General features: G+C 41.7%; 2 protein-coding genes across 6 annotated transcripts in view; both read left to right on the forward strand.

The window, feature by feature from the left end:
• Nucleotides 1-646, forward strand: part of eps15 (epidermal growth factor receptor pathway substrate 15) — a 36,929-nt gene extending 36,283 nt beyond the window's left edge. Inside the window, exon 25 of one of the 4 annotated variants that reach the window (XM_061683093.1) lies at nucleotides 1-641. This exon is cut by the window's left edge and continues 442 nt beyond it. The gene's annotated coding sequence lies outside the window, so the exon portion shown is untranslated. The other 3 variants (XM_061683089.1, XM_061683090.1, XM_061683091.1) reach the window with 3 other exon arrangements.
• A 3,807-nt stretch (nucleotides 647-4,453) lies between these two features.
• ttc39a (tetratricopeptide repeat domain 39A) overlaps nucleotides 4,454-19,792 on the forward strand; it is a 36,838-nt gene continuing 21,499 nt past the window's right edge. The window contains exons 1-5 of one of the 2 annotated variants that reach the window (XM_061683938.1): nucleotides 4,454-4,622; nucleotides 7,171-7,221; nucleotides 7,336-7,386; nucleotides 8,012-8,065; nucleotides 17,784-17,888. In XM_061683938.1, coding sequence (XP_061539922.1) covers nucleotides 4,573-4,622; nucleotides 7,171-7,221; nucleotides 7,336-7,386; nucleotides 8,012-8,065; nucleotides 17,784-17,888 — 311 coding nt within the window. In that variant the 5' untranslated portion in view covers nucleotides 4,454-4,572. Of the gene's footprint in view, nucleotides 4,623-7,170; nucleotides 7,222-7,335; nucleotides 7,387-8,011; nucleotides 8,066-17,783; nucleotides 17,889-19,792 lie in introns of those variants that run through there. The other variant, XM_061683940.1, reaches the window with a different exon arrangement.

The following is a 19,792-nucleotide window of genomic DNA, read 5'->3' on the forward strand; positions in this document are numbered from 1 at the left end:
ATCCACTAACCTTACCCACTACAGTCCATTTCAGACCAGCTGTTGCTTGTTTTGTGGAGGATATTAGCTGTAAAAACGTGTTAAAAAGTCATCCAACTGGACTGTAGCAGCCTATGTAAACAGTCATTTTATTTCTCCAAGCCCAAACCAGATGACAACAAGCAGCCATGAAGTGCATGCAGGTTCTAACTAAACAGAATAATCAAACCACGTCCGGCATGTAAGGCTAGCATGGTTTACCTGAGAGAAGCATGACTCAAACTGCATCCAAATAATGATTGTGTTATGAAATGAGCATTAAGATTCAACACGAGTCTCTTTATATTTACAGATGTAAACTAAAGTGTAACATTTAAGAATACAACTATATCATTGTTGGCATCTTTTTAAAAACTGTCATAACTTGAATTTTGATTTATTATTTTTTTAAAGAAATCAGTAAAGGGTGCACCTTTGAAGATCGGTGTAGCGACAGTTGGGTCCTGTTCTTGAAGCCCCTCTGTGTCTGTATTTGTTCAAAAGCGACAGCAGACTCCACTTGAACACTGCTTTCCTAACTTTGTACAGCAAAATGGAACAAATAAATGCATAGATCGTACACAACTGTTTCGGGTTGTTCATTCACAAACAAAGTGACTTGGTCTCCAATATTAAACCATCTTTCTCCATTGAAATGAATGGAAATGCCCCCCCCCCACCCCCCCCCCCAAAAAAAAAAACACCAGAAATGTCATGGTTTTTATATTTATATAAAGCACTCTATAATATTGTACTGTTGAACAATATTAAGTAATGACAAATATGTGGAATGTATAGAAATGTAATATTTGAAAAGAAATTTAGGTTCAATTCAATTGACATTGTGCAGCTCCTTTTGGTGTGTGCTCCATCTAGAGGCAGTACAATGCAGACTGACAAATTGCAGTAAAATGAGTCATGGACTTTTGTCTCCATGGGTTGCTCCACCGTGTCTTCAAGTATCTGTTGCTTAATGGGTTATAAAAATGTGACACCGATACAATTCCGGCAGGTGACCCAACCAGGGGGAAGCCACCCACCCCCCAGAGTCCAGGGAGCTCCCCGGCCCAACCAAAGCACCCCGACCAGTTCCAAAGGGAGGGGCACTGGCACCGGACCACTGCCCCCCCACGACCAATCCGCCCCCCAACTGGTCACCCTGGGGGGGGGTGACCAGACCGGAAACCAACACAGATATGCCAGCGCCTGGCGCCCACCTAGTGCCAGTCCCCCAGAGGACACTGAATGAGATGTAAATGTGCCCAATGTACAAAGTATGTACAATGTGAGTATTAAAAATGTGAATTGTGTGTGAAGTAAGAGGCTAGGCCCCCCCCCCCCCCCCCCCCCCCCCCAAAAAAAAAAAAACGGCCATTGCTCAGCGATCAGAACAGGGCCCTGAAGGTGGCTCCGTCCAAGGCAGCAGGCGCTGACACCCAACCATAAACCTCAAGTCAGTCAGGGAGCCCACACAGCCAGAGGGAGAGAGGGGTGACGACCACGGCGGAGCGCCCCGGGGAGAGGAAAGAGGAGGACATAAGCCCCGGACGCAGCAGCACGGCCCCCAAGGACCAGACCCAGACCAGGACCAGACCCACGTTTTTTTGTTAATATTGAACACGTTCATTATTTAAGATTGTCGGGTGGGGGCTTGGGGATCGTGCTGGACAAATCTACGCATCAGACTTAAGGACAATATTATAGGACAATCTTATAAGACTTAAGATTGTCTGGCGTTAGATGTGCTTGGTCGGGAAGGGGCAAAATCTGGGGGGGGGGGAAAACAGCCCGACCTTCTTTATGTGTGTACCAGGCCTGAGTTAGTTTGACAGTAAACTCCAACTTGGAGTGGCAATAAACAGCTCAAAGTCTCCTTTTGAAGAATTGTTCACTGTCTGCCAAACTGGTTCTTATTGTGAAGTGAGTTGAGTTCACTGCCACAGTACAGTGCACGTACCTCAAATTTTAGCTCAAAAGTCAAAGCAATAAACCGTCCAAACGACGGCTCTCGAAAAGCATGCAAGTTGGGTCACTCATATCAGAATCAGAATCAGAATCAGAATCATCTTTATTTGCCAAGTATGTCCAAAACACACAAGGAATTTGTCTCCGGTAGTTGGAGCCGCTCTCAAGGCACCAGTTTACTTCTAAATCAGGCGTGGCAAACCAACATGGATGGATGTTGTGTTTTACCCCTTTGCATCCGGACTGCAAAAAAATGGTGCTTGCAAAAAACCACCACTCAGAACCGCAATTCCCGTCGGACCAATCAATGGACAATAGCGGGTATCGGTCCGCCTTTGTGTGAGTGTTTGTACAAAATAAAGGCCTCCTCTCAAATAAGATGGCCGGTACTCTCTGCAGTTGAGTAACTAAACAACAAGCAGCCACTGTATCTAATAGAGGTTGCATTCAGGCCCTCTAAACTATTGGGGAAAAGTGCAGCAAAATACATTGCTAAACATTAGGAATGAATAGCTCTCTACCAGTGTTCACACCTTGTAATATGTCACCCAGATGTTAATATTTTGAATGATTTGTTCACGTGATTAGATGATCATTTTCAATGCAAGAGCAAAACGGAGCCTCTCCTTATGCAGTAGCTTCCTCTTCTGTCTTTCCCCTCTTGCTATTTCTAGCCTGATACAACGCTTGTAATTTCCTCTTTACATGTGGTGACTCCACACTATAGCTCACTTGTAATTTTTGTCAGTAGAACAGCGCACAGGCCGTGCCGTCACACCCGCCTTAGTACAGACTGACAGCCACTGATGCTTTTCGGCATGCTCACAAATTGTATTTTCTGACAATATGTAATGCAATAAATTCAACCAGAATAGATATTGGAAAACTTGTTTGTGTAGTTTTATTGTATTTAAAGTGCCCTCAGCATGCATGGAACCAGAACACTGTAATATTGTAATACAGGCTTAGTATTGCATTTGTTGGTGGTGATTGATCCAGATTTGAATAGAGGACTAGTGCAGTGCGTAAAGGATGGAGGTTATGTGCTCATATTTACAGACTCTCATCAAGACCCTGGCAGTGCTGTTTTGAATATTTTGCAGCTTCTTGATGTACTTGCCAGGAATCCCTGTGAAAAGCTTGTTGCGGTAGTCCAGACTCAAAGAGATCAAGGCATGGACAAACATCTGGCAGGGTTAAGGTAGGACGGAGCCTGGAAATGTTGCAGAGATGGTGAAATTAAGTCTTGCACAGGTGGCGCTTCATATGAGGATCAAACCGAACTCCCAGATTTGTGTCTAAGGAGGGGAGAGGGATGATCTGGTCATCAAATGAAAGCTGGAATATGGTTGAAGACTGAACCTGGTGTCGTGTGCCAATGAAAAGAGCTGCTTAGCTGGAGGAAGTCGCTGTTCATCCAACTCTTTATCGCCTCGAGACAGGTGGTGAGGAATGGCGTTGCAGAGGACTTTAGGGCTGTCTTGACGTATAGTTGTGTTTCATCGGCATAACAATGGAAAGCGATCCCATGTCTGCTGATGAATCGGGCCAAGGATTGACCCTTGGGGGACACCATGGGTGACAGGGAGCAACCTGGACTTGCATCCTTCCCATGAGACAAATTCAGTTCTGTCTGAGAGGTAGGAATTGAACTGTAGTGCATGGTCTGACAGTCCAACAATGTTATGGAGGCACTCGAGGGGACTATATGGTCCGCAGTGTCAAATGCTGCTGTCAAATCAAGGAGGATGACAAATGACAGTGATCCTGTGTCAACTGCCATCATCAACTGATCATTCGTCACCTTGAGCAAACCTGTTTTGGTGCTATTGGCTGAACGAAAGCCTGTCTGAACATTTTCAGACAAGTCGTTAAGAGTAACCCGAAGTACCAATTTTGCGAGATAGGAGCTGTCATTTGTCATCTGTCATTTTTAGCTTTGCCTTGCAAGTGCAAACTTGAGATACGAGTGTTGGCAGGGAATTTTCTTTTATTTTGCTTTACTTACCTTTATTCCTACTTTTAAAACCCTGTACAGATTGTGTGCAATGTTTATAGGTAAATAGAAAATCCTAATCATTTTTGTTTGGAGACAATAGAATGCTAACAGATAAAAAATTTTCCCCATACATTGTAATTATTTTATCAAAGCACATCAAATTATCATGCTAGAAAAAAATAAACCAAAGTATTTTTATATTACTATTTTTTTAATGAAATGTCTCCTTTCATTGCACTTTTCCGACTATATATATATATATACTGTACAATAAATAAACTCAAAGTATCGATCTCATTACGTGGGTGTCAAGCATGATCAATACCAAGGTTGTTATCGATATTATCGATATTTGTGACGAGCCTTCCGCCACTATTTTCCAAAGCAAACGCACCTTTTTCCACGTCACGCAGGAGGAGGTGTCGGCGTAGGCAGGCGGACAGCCAGCCAGCCAGCCAGCCGTACCTCCTCCCTCCTCTCTCCTCCCTCCGTCCCGGCTGCTACCTTTTCGTCCCTCTCTCCCTCACGTCCGTGGGAGCTGCCCGAGTGTCTGCTCCCGGAAAGAAGAAGCTACCCCTGCCCGCTGTGGAATGAGTTTTATCAAGTGGAGACGCAGTGTGAAGGGAAAGGACAGCAGCAAGTGAGTCCTCGGTGGGGGGTATCGCCAATGTCGCTCTTTAAGATGGTAGCCACGTTCTTGATATACTTCTATTTAATTCAGTTCAAAGTGTATCCGTGTTATGTTATGGTGCTGTGTTGAAGGACTCAGTAAACTCGTTGCGCGTGTTGCCGGTGTCGACAGCCTGTTGGACGACATTACACCGCCTGATGTGGTCAAGCAGGCTTGTTAGCTACATTGTTATATATTTCACACGGCTTATACATTAGTCTATAGCATCACAATATGTTATTTATTTATTATTTTTTTAAATTTGGGGGATTTTTTGTCAGGAATTCCACATTCATATATGTTTTTAGTGGCTCTTTATTTAAAGTGTGTGTTCAAGAAGTAACTTGTCGTCACGAATGTTGCACTACGTGGCTTTCAAACATTCGGCACGCCAATCGAATGAGATCCTACCAGAGGTGGCAAAAGTTCTCACACTCTACTTAGAGGTAGAAGTACAGATATGTGTGTGTCAAAGCACAAGTACTGATTTAGCTCCTGTGCTTAAGTAAAAGTAAAAATGTACGGACAAATGCACTTATTATTTATTTTGTCAAATGGATGTGTCCTGTCAATTATATACTACACCCGTTTTGATAACCTTTCACAACAAACTCTGTGCAGGAGAGGCAATTTCAGCATCATCGGTTTAAGGGTGCTGAGCTCCTAGCTAGGCAAGATCAATTTTGCTGTTTGGTACATTTTAACGCAATTTCATTCCCACATTTATGAAAAGAAGCGAAACTCTTTTTGTGAAAGTCTGTGACGAAACCATCAAATCTGATATGATTTTTTTCCCCAATGTTATCGGCATTATCACAGCAATAAAAGAAATGTAGACAACAACAAAATCACAGATAGACAACAAAATAATAAATACAAAAAGGTGAATTTTCAATACAAAAAATAAAATCATCATACATATACTTTTTGACTTTTGTAAATTGTAAACAGCAACACCTAATGTGAATTTCAATGCATGCAAGACCCCACAGACTGTACCTAAAATGACTAAGATAGACAGTGACAGTTTAATAGTAGTGGGACTCGACTAAAATTTTAATCTAATTAGCGGCTTTGTAATTAATCACATATAATCAAATACAAATATTAGACACAATTGAAATGGATTTTGGTCGATGAGTAGGCACACTTCAAACACAAATGGTTATTTTCCATCCAGCTATTACATACAGACAGATTGGTTCTTTTTATTAATCCCCAAGTGCCATGATCAGAATTTTATTTGAATCTGTCAATATTTACAAGGCTCTAACACATTAATTCAATTCTGCTATATTCCAGTCGTCCCTAACCCCCCATTCTTTCCTGCTTGAGGCGTCATTCTTAAAAGTGCCGCGCACACAGCGGAACAAAGTATGCTTAATACGTTATTAGGGCTGCAACTAATGATTCCATCCATCCATTATCTGAGCCGCTTCTCCTCACAAGGGAGCCTATCTCAGCCATCATCGGGCAGGAGGCGGGGTACACCCTGAACTGGTTGCCAATAGGGTTAGGGGACATATAAACAAACAACTATTCGTCCTCACAGTCACACCTATGGGCAATTTAGAGTTCTCAATTAACCTACCATGCATGTTTTTGGGATGTGGGAGGAAACCGGAGTGCCCGGAGAAAACCCACGCAGGCACGGGGAGAACATGCAAACTCCACACAGGTGGGGCCGAGATTTGAACCCCCTGTCCTCAGAACTGTGAGGCAGACGCTCGAACCACTCGCTCACCGTGCTGCCCTGCAACTAATGATTATTTTAATAATCGTTTTTTCTGTTATTATAATTTTGTTTAAATCGCTTTTAAATGTCCCATCTTTTTAATTAAAAAACAAGACATATCAAATTGACAGTGCAGAAAATTCCCAAACAAAATTGATTATGATTCAGTTATTGGTTTGGTTGGTAACATTCCAGAAAATAGGCAAAAAGGTTAGTAAAAGAAGTACATTTCCTAGGTTGATGAAAGATAAGCAGTCTCCTGTATTACTATAATAAATATACTGTAATTATAAATATATAGTGTTGGGAGGCTGAAATTCAGAGGATATGGACAATTAATTTAAACGAGGTCTCTAAACGATAGTTGCCGATTCATCGTTGCACCTCTGTACGGTATTATCAATCATTAAAATTTGAAACGATAGGAATTTTATCATGGTTTGTCAGTCAACTGTTTCATACCTACTCTGCACTACTGCTAATGCTAATATTTGGCACTTAGAGGAAATGTGGAAAATTGACAGTTTATATGAATAAGACCGCAATGTCATTAATATTCAAATTCCTTCTCAAAATAGACAGTCAATAAAAAGAACAATGATCCCATCTGATGAGTCCTGTTGACTCGTCTTGCCACGGATGTGACAAACACATTGATTTGTTTCATCGCTTTAAATGTCTTTAATCCGTCAATCTGGCCCATCGTCACATTCGTTCCACTGTCGTGTTCCTCTCTCCAACACGAGATCCATCAGATGAAGTTGAACTTTAACCTCTTCACAGGAATGTCATGAAGGCACAAAATGTCCCTGATGGCCCGGACTCCCCGAGCAGGTACTTTCCATCGAATACCTCCAGGGTTTGACATTTTAGCTGGAGAAAAAGGAAGTACAATGGGACTCAAGAATGCGCTGCTTAATAACATAGTTAATTTGTGTTTTGCTATAGGCTATCAGTCGTAAACACTCCAGCATTGGATCCTATCATCAGCGACTTCAGGTGAGTGAATTTAATGATATTAAGCTAATTCCAGTACGTTTACAAACCACGTTTGACTGAATATATGTGCCCTTTCAATAGTGCCGTCTCTAATACTGGTGGATCAGACAGGACACTTTATGCTGCGCTACTGCTACTGCTAAAGCAAATAAAAACCACTTTGACTCATATGTGCTTTCACAATGTATTATGGGGTTTTCACTTTACTATATATGATAATTCTACCAGAAAGAACAGCTTTAAAGTAATTATGATACACTGACATGCGGTTCCTGATATTGGTGAACCAGCTCACTTCATGCTGTACTGTGTTAGCATCAGCGCTAATATTGCAATCCAGAGTAGGTTTTGGCCTTTTTTTTTTTTTGTGACTTCACAAATACAATTACGACACTGACATTTAAAAAAAATTAATAATTGCCTCATCAAGCATCCAGTATGTCCTTATTGTGACTTTATTCATAAACAGTTTCCCGAACCTCACAGACCTTTATCTCATCAGAAATGTGAGATTCCACCTGCTAAACATGTCCCACGATCGTATCCCTCGAACAATTGCTGGCCGCTCAGATGGATTTCATCCCTTGAGATAATCTTCTTCCTCTACTGTTGTTCATTCTTTTAGGTTGCAGTTACACAGCAACAAAGATGCCCCGGAACAAGCTAATCCTTCCAACGGGTAAGACCAGAGAGGGGACTTTACTGCGTCGCCATGGCGACACTTTCACAACGTGACTGTGAATTACGATGACTTGTGACACACTGATGTCAGCAGAAGGTCTTTGGTATTACTGTAGCTCCTCCCTGCTGTGTCAATAATGTAAGGTATGACATGGTAATGGTTTTGTTTGGTCGTGTTTTTGCGAACCCGTGAAACCTGTGGGGTATTGTAGACCTTTACAAAACTACTATTTTTACTTATACAGTATCTCCTCCTTTGTGCTTGATCATACTCTGAACAGTGTGACCTCAAAATTGATTGAAATTATGAAACCGATCCAAATTTTCGGGAAAGATACACCTCTCGATTAATAAGAAATGACAATCGTTAAACAATAAATAGAACATGTAAAATAAATAAACGATACAGATAGATAAAGGTGATGTCAAATCAAATTGGAGTAACATATTCATTCATCCATCCATTTTCTATAGCTCTTGTGCTCATTAGGGTCACAGGTGAGCTGGGGCCTATCCCAATTGACTTTGGGAAAGGGGCAGGGTACACCCTGGCCTGGTCGCCAGTCAATCGCAGGACTCAAATTGACAGAACCATTCACACATACATTCACACCTATGGACAATTTCGAGTTGTCAATAAACCTAACAATACTGTACATGTTTCTGGAATTTGGGAGGAAGTCGGAATGCACAAATCCCACACAGGAACGCCTGAGCTGAGTTTTGGACCCAGAACCTCAGAACTGTGAGGCGGAGATGCTAACCATTAATTCACCGTTCTGCTCAAAACTGCTCAAAAATATAAATCAAATGCGAAATAGTTTAAATAAGGATAAATCATGCTCAGTACAATGTAGCAAAAGTGACTATACGTCAAAATGAATAGTAAACGATCGTCGGAATGTACACCTCAGTCAGCTCCAGTTTGTGTTCATGTAAAAAGAGTCTTACCTCCCAGGGGCACGCAGCAATCTTTCTTTGCATGTTCATCGCTACGTTACATGTCCACCGTGGGTCATGAGACTTTTGTTACAGGGTTCAGAATGTTAAAAAGCATGATTCATGAAATGCCTTAGCTTCAGCAATCCTCCCTCCCCACTTGACTGCTATGCTTTTGTTGCATTTCACCAAAAGGTACAGTCGTTATGTCTGTAAATGTACTGTATAAATGTATATGTTCTACTGTATGGCAGTTGAGAATGTAAAAATATTACTTAAAAATTGCCTGTACTGTTCCATGATCGGTTGTGGGAAAATGCCTGCAAAATTCGAACAAGTCGGTTGTTAACCAGCGAACCAGAACATAGTGTGTTCACGTTTTAAAGTTTTACTGTATTGTAACTAGGCACCACTGTGAACTTAAGTTTAGCACATCTGAGTCACAGTTCTGACATTTGGAGCTCGAAGGCTCCAAGACTCGTGAAGTTTTCATGTTCTCCTCGTGCTTGCATAGGCTTCCTCTCACATTGCAAAAACATGAATATTAGATGAAATGAAGACTGTAAATTGTCTATAAGTGTGAATGGTTGTTTGCCTATATGTGTGCCCTGTGATTGGCTGCTAGTGATTGGCTGCCTCCAGCTCACCTGCAACCCAATTGAGGACAAGCCCTCTAGATAATGGATGGATGTGTTGTAATCTTTTTTTACGACCACAAAGTTGAAGAGTGCCGATTGTCCACTGGATGTTGGGACTTTAAAAGGGCTCTTTGTCACATACCGTTAAACAAGTACCAGCAAGTCTTACCTATAAATGCCCTTTGAAGGTGTTTCAAAAGGACTACTATCTCCTGACTGTCTGATTTTATGAATGAGGCCCAGCCTCCAATTTGGCCTCACCTAATCGGAGCAAGACTGCAGTACGTAGCATTAGCTGGAATAAAAACACATTATAAACGATAAGGGTTGATTTTATAATTCAGTTATGGCCCTTTTGTAGTGCATGTATTATTTCACCAATGTTCCCACAAATTGAGTTGTGTGCGTGGGTTTCTTTGACTGAAGAAGGTACAGATAGCATTTGTGTCCCCTTGTGCGATGTGTGATAGTCATCCCAATCTTATTATAGGCTTGCTGGAGCTACTGAGTACTTCCTCCTCCTCCCATACCCCCCTCCACTTCCTTCTCCTCCTCCTCCTGCTGCCTCTCTGGTCAGCTGCCCTGCTGCTGCTTCTCTTGGAGAAAGACAAACCGTCCGTTTACTCATCAGAGCTCATCTGCATTACTTTCCTCACACACATGAAAATGTCAGGAGAACGGCCACTGTCGAACGGGTAAGAAACGTCACTTCTGCGGCTTGACGGCATGGCCTGTCTGTTAGTTTGCTCTCTTCCTTGCCCGCTATTATGGTGCTAATGCGTGTGGCGGAGCTCAGGCATGTGGACAAACTTGCTGGGTTTGTTTTTCAAAGCTGCCTTGTGTCGCAGCACAGCACACCCAATACAGTAGTAGCGACAGCAGCAAAGCAAGGTCAATAACGGGATGCTGTTGACCCGCCCAGTGTGGAGATGTTGCGCAAAGGTGTGACTGTGAATCGTTGCTGTGCTTCCTAAGTGGTTTTATGTGTTTAAGAGGACTTGCTTCATTGATAATCAGGAAATATGGCCAGAATATCAGGTGTGATGGCTTGAAATGGCAATAAATCAGCTTTATGTCTGCTGTGTGCATTGTCCTTGTTGTACTTTCTCACAATGCAGTAAGAGGATGATGTCTTCTTCCAGATGTTGATGTCGGCCTGCTTAATTCTCAATTGACATCCTGTTAGTACCAGTTGAAATGGTTTTCCATCTTTAAAGAAATTACTTAACACTTACCTGTAGTGTCATCTTTATGAAGGTTTATCAAACAGCTCTGGCCTCAATTTCAGGATCCAGGTTAGTTTTAAGGTCAAGAGAAACACCATAACTACTATCTGGAGTTCAAATAGAAATTACAGTGGAAACCCCACAAAGTTGAAAACAACTTGTTTTGCGACATTTGTTAACTTCCAAATTGCCCTAATTTAAAAACAGTTTTTCACCATAGGAAATACAGTAAACCCCTGTTTTTCACAGGTGACATGTTCCGAACTCACCTGTGATAGTTGAAAATCCGTAATGTAGAGAGACCATATACTTTATATATCCATCCATCCATTTTCTGAGCCGCTTCTCCTCACGAGGGTCGCGGGCGTGCTGGAGCCTATCCCAGCTATCATCGGGCAGGAGGCGGGGTACACCCTGAACAGGTTGCCAGCTAATCGCAGGGCACATATCAACAAACAACCATCCGCACTCACATCTACGGGGAATTTAGAGTCTCCAATTAATGCATGTTTTTGGGATGTGGGAGGAAACCGGAGTGCCCGGAGAAAACCCACGCAGGCACGGGGAGAACATGCAAACTCCACACAGGCGGGGTCGGGGATTGAACCCGGGTCCTCAGAACTATGAGGCTGACGCCGTAACCAGTCGTCCACCGTGTCTCTCTCTCTCTCTCTCTCTCTCTCTCTCTCTCTCTCTCTCTCTCTCTCTCTCTCTCTCTCTCTCTCTCTCTCTCTCTCTCTCTCTCTCTCTCTCTCTCTCTCTCTCTCTCTCTCTCTCTCTCTCTCTCTCTCTCTCTCTCTCTCTCTCTCTCTCTCTCTCTCTCTCTCTCTCTCCCTCCCTCCCTCTCCCTCCCTCCCCCTCTCTCCTATGTTGCAATAAGTTCTATTTCCGGTTCATACTTTTCCCCTTTGCCATCAGTAGTACCCTAATGTGGTGGAATCACATCGGGCCATATTCTCCCGTTCATGCATAAGTCGTCTTTTTACGCACCTGGCTTGTGTGCTGTCAAGGTGCGCCGATTCTCCCATGTCTGACTTCTGACAAACCCCCTTGCGTACCTTTCGAATCTGTGCGCAACGGCCAATATCCCTTATGAAAGTCTCAATGAGGTTCAATCACTGGCAAGTGGAGTTTCCCTGAGACGTGATTGCCGTTGAAATCCATTTGGAAAATATGTCTAAAATTTAAATGTTAAATTAACCCCTGTGGCAGATTCGGAAGTTAGGCGTCGCCAGTGAGACGTGAGCACCGCTCGTCTAACAGACTACTTTGAAGGAGCGCATTTGTTTGTATTTTCTATTAAACAAATACTGTACAGTAAATGTAATTTCATCAGAATACTGTGTTCAAGAGTGAACGCATGTTTGGACGGCCAGCAGTTGGTCCATCAATAGGAAAGCGAGTCAGCTGTTGATCAGCATTGCCCAACAACCATACTAGAGCCACACACGCCGGGGAGTCATTTAAACGGATTTCACGACCGACGATGACATAGATCAGATAAACACTAATGATTCAAGATCTAACACACCATCAAACATCAGTCTGCTGGCGCTGAATTTGTCTTCGCCAATATTACATAATACGTCTATGTTCGGCCGTCGATCAGTGTAATGTTGTAGGGACACATTTATGGCTGTTGGGCAGTCGGTGAGCGTATCTGGGCAGGTGTCTCCCACACCAGGAGCACGGGTCAGCCGTCAGGCTGTCACCAGCCTTTGGAGGCTCAGAGCACGAGAGTAGTTAACTAAATCAAAATATGCAGTACGATGTTTCACTTTCCCAGGGCGCTAGACTTCCTATAGCCTCTGAAGTGCCAATAAGGAAACATGCTTAAGCCTGGCAGAATGCGTGCTTGAGCAGATATGCGAGGGAACACACACACTTTAGGGTTACTCCACCCAGAGTACGCAAATGGCGAGAAGGTGTGCAAATGATATAATTAAATGGACGGCAGAATGGGCGCAGTCAGAAAAGTGCAGAGCTGTAAGCCTTTTCTGACTTAACGCACAAAAACACACTTAATCCTCTCGATGCTCACTTATCTGTTCCTTCGAATGATTTTCTGACATAACCTCACCGATGATGGTTTGGGCTCCAACTTTTGTTTGAGTTTTTAGATTGACATTTACAGAACTATTTGGTTGAAATTGCATGGCTTTTGAGGCAGTTGACTTTGGAGGCTCTCCAAATTCTGATTCTGATTCTGATTCTGAAAGAAATCCAGGGCTCCCCCTCTCGTTACCGATGTGTAATTCCCTTTTCGAAATGAGTACATTTATTAAAGGACATTGTTAGCAATGATGCTAGCACAACATAACACAGTTTGAGACCACTGAATTAGGTGATCTTGTGTTGCCCTGGAAATGAAAGACATGTTTTTGTTGTTACTGAGGCAGCGTACCCTCCAAAAGATGTATAATATTTGGATGGATGGATGTTTTTTGCTGTGTAAACAGAATGACAACATACAAAATTGTTTGTCACAATAATCTGATTACCATTGCAGGTTTACTGTCAGTAAAAGTTGCATGTGAGAATGTTGATGATACAGCATTTAAATTAAAATTACATTAATTTATGTAGGATTTAAATGTTATTTCTTGACAATGTTTGATATTAAAATAGCAAACAAATCTGTGCATAAGTCATACATCTATCTATTCGATTGATAGTGCTCTAATATAATGCCTGTGTTTGTCCTGGAGAATGCTTACAGCATCATGTTTTTGGGATGAGAACAAGAATTGATGTTTGAGTGACAAATCAAATCTCTGTGATTATGCTGTGCATCCGCTTTAGCAGGACATACAGGAAACTCCTTGTTTAAACTGCTTTCTTGAGTGTTTGCCTCCTTAACTCACAGAAAATATGTATAATGGATGATTTGACACCAGATGGTGTGACAATTTAGTATTTAATAAAGTATTTAATAAAAGTATTTTCATTATTGTTGGTCCCAAATCTTTCTTCCAGACTGTATTCCTTCATTTTGATGATGGCAGCAACAAGCACAAAGTATTATTATTGTTATTATTGCCCAGTGACTGTTTTTGTCAATGTCTTTATGTCTCAAAAATGTTCTCTTTCAATTGACTGTCTGTTGTCGTACTAGAGCGGCTCCAACTACCGGAGACAAATTCCTTGTGTGTTTTTGTGGACATACTTGGCAAATAAAGATGATTCTGATTCTGATTAGGGCTCCACTAAAAATGAAAATACACATACTGTAAGAATAAAGTTATAGATTTACCTGAATACATTTGTAAATACAAAATTAAAGTGCAAATATTACATATTTAAATATTGTAACTTTTCAATACAAAAATCCCCCTTAATTTTAGGAGAATACTTCTGTAATACTAAGAGCATAAACCTGCGTACCTGTGATCTTGTTAAGGTGACGGACGTTAATTTGTTTTTGCGGTCATTTTGATATATACTCAACATTTACTGAAATTACCACTTTATTCTAGTAATATTGCAACTTTTTCTCAAAAAATGGAACTTTATTCTCATATCACAACATATTCTCCTAACATTACGACTTTGTCTTGTAATTTTACCTCTTGTACCTCTTTTCCCCTGTTAAATTATGATTAAATCTTTGTAATTTTGCGACTTTTCTCGTAATAATTTGTTTTTTTTTTCAGCGTAGACTTTCGTATAGAGGCATTGTCTGACATTTTCCTCTAAAATACGTGAGGTGAGCACATGACTCCTATGATTACCATCCTCATCAAACCATTAAGGGATCCCTCGTATCCTGTGGATGAGGACATTGTCAGCTACAGAAAAGACCCCTCATTTATTGTGTTTTTTTCCTATTGGTCATATGGTGACCACAATGGTCACCCGCATGTCATTAGCCAGTGCTGCACCAGTGTATACTCTTCTGGGCTTGTGTGTGTATGTGTGAGAGTTTCTCTGTGTCTTTTAATAGGCAGGAATGTAAAGTGAATGCTCTATATTAGTCATCGTTATTACATAGATTAGTAGTTTGTGGTGACTGTGTGTTTCTATTTTTTTTCTAGTGGTCTGATATATCAACTCTTGAGTGAAAGAGTTGACCCTGACAGAATGTTTTCTAGTTTCCTCTAATTCAGGACAATTTTTCAAGCTCATGTGATCAGTACGGTGCTCTGAAAAAGAGCAGATAAAGCTGTGGTTTGTGGCTCCAAAACTCAACATCCTAATTACAAACAGACCTTGAAGCAAACAAATAGCTAAATGATAAACAACTTAATGTATGGAAGTGAAAGTGAAATGATCGAAAGCAACCACCAAGTCATCATAAGTCATCTTAATGAAAACAGACATGCTTCAGTGTCATCTGGCCCATTATGTTTAATGTTGATGATGCTTTCACGCTGTCCATTCTGCGACAATGCTGAGGACTGTGATTGAATCCAATGTAAGCGGCTGGATGAGAGCTTGTACTGGCTTCCGCCATATGCTCCACATCTGAAGATCTGCAGGCAGTGACATGATAATTCATGAGTTTCTTTGCTTTCAAAAATAGTGCTTATGCTTATGGACATGCATATTTTGAAAGGCAGCACATAACTAACCGTTTAAAACATCTCCCCTAGTGTAAAACTTTTTTTTAATCACGGGCAACAACATAGTTATGGTTTCCCGCATGACAATTCGCCGATGTCAATGACGTCATTGATCGGATCTGCAAAAGACATTTACTCCACGTCGCTACGTCCATCCATCCATTTTCTGAGCCGCTTAACCTCACTAGGGTCACGGGCGTGCTGGAGCTTATCCCAGCTGTCATCGGGCAGGAGGCGGGGTACACCCTGAACTGGTTGCCAGCCAATCGCAGGGCACATACAAACAGACAACCATTCGCACTCACAGTCATGCCTACGGGCAATTTAGAGTCTCCAATTAATGCATGTTTTTGGGATGTGGGAGGAAACCGGAGTGCCCTGAGAAAACCCACGCAGGCACGGGGAGAACATGCAAACTCCACACAGTCGGGGCCGGGGATTGAACCCGGGTCCTCAGAACTGTGAGGCTGACGCTCTAACCAGTCGCCACATCGCCACGTGCACAGTATATTTTAATCCAAAAGTTTCGTTCATTTTTAGCCTTGTCGCATGTCTTTTGACGTAGGACTCTAAATATCTGACGGCCAATGAAGTTATTTAAAAAAAAAAAACATGTCAGCGGTGTGGGACAGACAACACGTCTGAGACAGGCAACACGTAATGCCCGGATAAAACTACAAGAAAAATGTTCTCTTTCACGATTACACTGTCAGACTACTGCAATAAAATCTTGAATATCGATACCGCCGCATCCCGTTTTTTACGATCATTGGGCTTTATCTTGTCAACTCAAATGCGACCGTGGCGACGACAACAGGAGTGGAGCGTGTCAACGGTATTATAAGGACAAAATGGGGAAAAACGTGTGTTGGTGGTCACCGGTGCTCAGGACTGGGGAGGACGTTCGTTTAAGGCTTGCTTGAGGTATGTTCACGTACTTTTAATACGATACGGCTCACAAGCAGGCAATAAAATGTTATGTAGCCTAGCAAGCTACTGCTAGCACGAACGGTTGGACGTAAACATGCCGCCTTTCTGTCGAATCATGCTCTAAAGTTTCAGTGTGGGTGAAGTAATTTAATTAAAAATAAAGTAATTTAATTTCAGTAAACTGGCACCCATTATTTCTGTCATGTAATGTTGGTTTGACCTGACTGATTAGAATACACGATCTGACTAGAGCAGTGATTTCCAACCTTTATGGAGCCAAGGAACATATTTTACAATTGAAAAATCTCACGGCACACCAACAAACAAAATTGTCACAAAAAGTGGATACATTAATTACTGTATTTTCTTCCTGCCATCTAATAGAAGACCATTCATTTGTTCTGTCTGTCACTATGCCTCACTGGCATAAATAGAGGAACAAATATACATTACTTATTGTAAATATAATTTTTGAGCAATTAAGTACACAAGTATATACAGTAAATGAACAGGTCATTTAAATAGACACATTCCTCCATCTTGTGATTGGATCGGTGATCGGTTATCGTTTTTTTAAACACGCTGATCGGCCCCAAAAATCCTGATCGTGTAAAGCCTACTTTAAACACATTATAACTTAAACTTAAAACACAACGTTTCTCATTCACTGTTCGGTTCACATTAGGTACAGTAGGGGAACAAAACAAATGTGCTCTCTTTTGTCTTCACTGTGACAGATTCAGTGGCATTTGAAATGAAACATCAACAGCTTATTTTCTTTTTAGGAAAGTGCAACATCAATACTTTGTCTTCTTTTTAGGAAATGCTGTAAAAAGATTTAAAATGGCATTTGTTATTGCTTTGGCTCCATCTGAAGAACCCAGAATAGGTTACTATTTTTTTCGTTTTGTTTTAAACATATGGCTAGCCATATTGTCTGCTCGTCAGAAGCTGTGCTGCATTGTGTTTGTTTACAGCCTAGACATACGGCTAGAGTTTGAAGCAGTTGCACTTCTTGTCCCTTAGCTAATATGTCCTGTGTGGGAACCCGAATCATTACCCCACCATATTATATAATTGCCCCTGCTTTTAATTAATAGCATTTTTAGGGCTAGTTTGGAGCAGAAGTCAAGGCCCAAAAAAATGGCATGGAGGGCCAGCTCCCACTTAACTTTAATTTGTGCCTTATCTTGTCGGTGGCATTGGCAAGCCTTCTAATGTTGATACTGAGTTCCTCTGTAACTGAGTTCCTCTGTAACTTGTAATGCTGTCAATATAATATATAAAGACACATTTAACTTGGGGATGGACACTGGACTATACTCCCTTGGTTGGAGCATGGAAGGATGGATGTTTACTTTAGTAATGAGAGGGAAAGCTTGGTGAACCACCACTTCCTGTGTTTGCTTTTGTTCATCCAGGTGCTCAAGCTCGGACCTGTCGCTGGCTCTCAAGGACTGCATGGCCGCCCTGGATCTGTTCCTCCAAAATGACTTTGAGGAGGCACAGGCCCGCCTTAGACCCAGGTACGAGCGTACACTGCAGCACAGTTTTAACTGCAACAGCAGCTTTTCAGCCCACGTGACTAGCTACACAAGCCACATGCTCTATAGCACGTGTTTTTTAGTGAGGAAGAAGGCGTCCTTTATTCGTCCCTGGGGAAATTCAATTAATTTTTCCATGATACATACACAATGGTCAGAAGAAAATACACAAGGGCTCCTCTTGGAGCAGATGTGACAATAAGACACATGAACTAGTGCCCTATGAATATTGTGACTATGTTTTGCTCAAGGGCACCACGGCTCCCAATAAGGTCCTCAAAGCTACTGCAGTGAATACAGTGGAATCTTCAGAGTCAAACACTGTCCATTCTGCGACACTTGCTAAAATCCAATTTGTTCCAATTTATATATATGTGTGTCTATATATATAAAATATAGGATAAGCGGCTCAGAAAATGGATGGATGGATATATATATATGGATGGATACATATATACCCATCCATTTTCCGTACCGCTTTATCCTCATAAGGGTCGCGGACATGCTGGAGCCTATCCCAGCTATCTTCGGGCGAGAGGCGGGGTACACCCCAAACTGATCGCCAGCCAATCGCAGGGCACATAGAAACAAACAACCATTCGGGCACACATTCACACCTACGGGAAATTCAGTGTCTTCAATCAACCTATGGGGATATAATGTGATATGGGATACTGCTGACAGATGTACTGCACAGTACCTTACAGACTACTGACTCAACTGTCTGCACACATACCACCATACCAACATCTGCCTACTTGTGTACTATCAATGGATGTACTGACAAACATACTTACTGTACATATGGCTGATGTAAAGCACATTGACATACTTTCTACTGATGTATTGTCTACTTCATTTGCATGGGCCTAGGCTACTGATTCACTGATGTTGCACACTGATGTAACACCTATGAACTGTAGGTCCCTCTTGGCTTCTGACTGAGATAGTGTTTTCCTACTGACCTACTACCAACAGAGATTTGAATCTATTAGTCTATTCTCACATACTGACATAATACTGACTCACATGCTGTGCACTGACATACTATCTACCTGTTTCCAAACAACTGCTATGCAGAATGCCTACAAATGTAACCTAAATGTAGCCTATCCCAGCTATCTTCAGGCAAGAGGCGGGATACACCCTGAACTAGTCACCAGCCAATCGCAGGGCACATATAAACAAACAACCATTTGCGCACTCATTCACACCTAAGGGCAATTTAGAGTCTTCAATCAACCTGCCATGCATGTTTTTGGGATGTGGGAGGAAACCGGAGTGCCCAGAGAAAACCCACGCAGGCACGGGTAGAACATGCAAACTCCACACAGGCGGGGCCGGGATTTGAACCCCGGTCCTCAGAACTGTGAGGCAGATGTGTGTGTGTGTGTGTGTGTGTGTGTGTGTGTGTGTGTGTGTGTGTGTGTGTGTGTGTGTGTGTATATATATATATATATATATATATATATATATATATATATATATATATATATATATATATATATATATATAAAAAAAACATTATATCCCCATAGGTTGATTGAAGACACTAAATTGCCCATAGGTGTGAATGTGTGCCTGAAGATAGCTGGGATAGGCTCCAGTGCGCCCGCGACCCTTGTGAGGATAAAGCGCTACAGACAATGGATGGATTATATCTCCATCTTTATAATGACTTTGATCTTAACTCTTAAATCTAAAATCCCACTACTTACATTTTTTTCAAGAACAAATTCAAGAAAATATTCAGTGTACTGGTGAATCAGGTACAATGTAAAATTTTTATATTCTGAACTGTTATTATTGTCATCACTGGTACACTTTTGTCATGGCATCACAAAAAGGTAAAATCTAAACACGTGAAATTTACCCTTGAGAAGCTT

This window comes from Phycodurus eques, chromosome 8 (genome assembly GCF_024500275.1).
Source record: "Phycodurus eques isolate BA_2022a chromosome 8, UOR_Pequ_1.1, whole genome shotgun sequence".
Taxonomy (NCBI): Eukaryota; Metazoa; Chordata; class Actinopteri; order Syngnathiformes; family Syngnathidae; genus Phycodurus; species Phycodurus eques.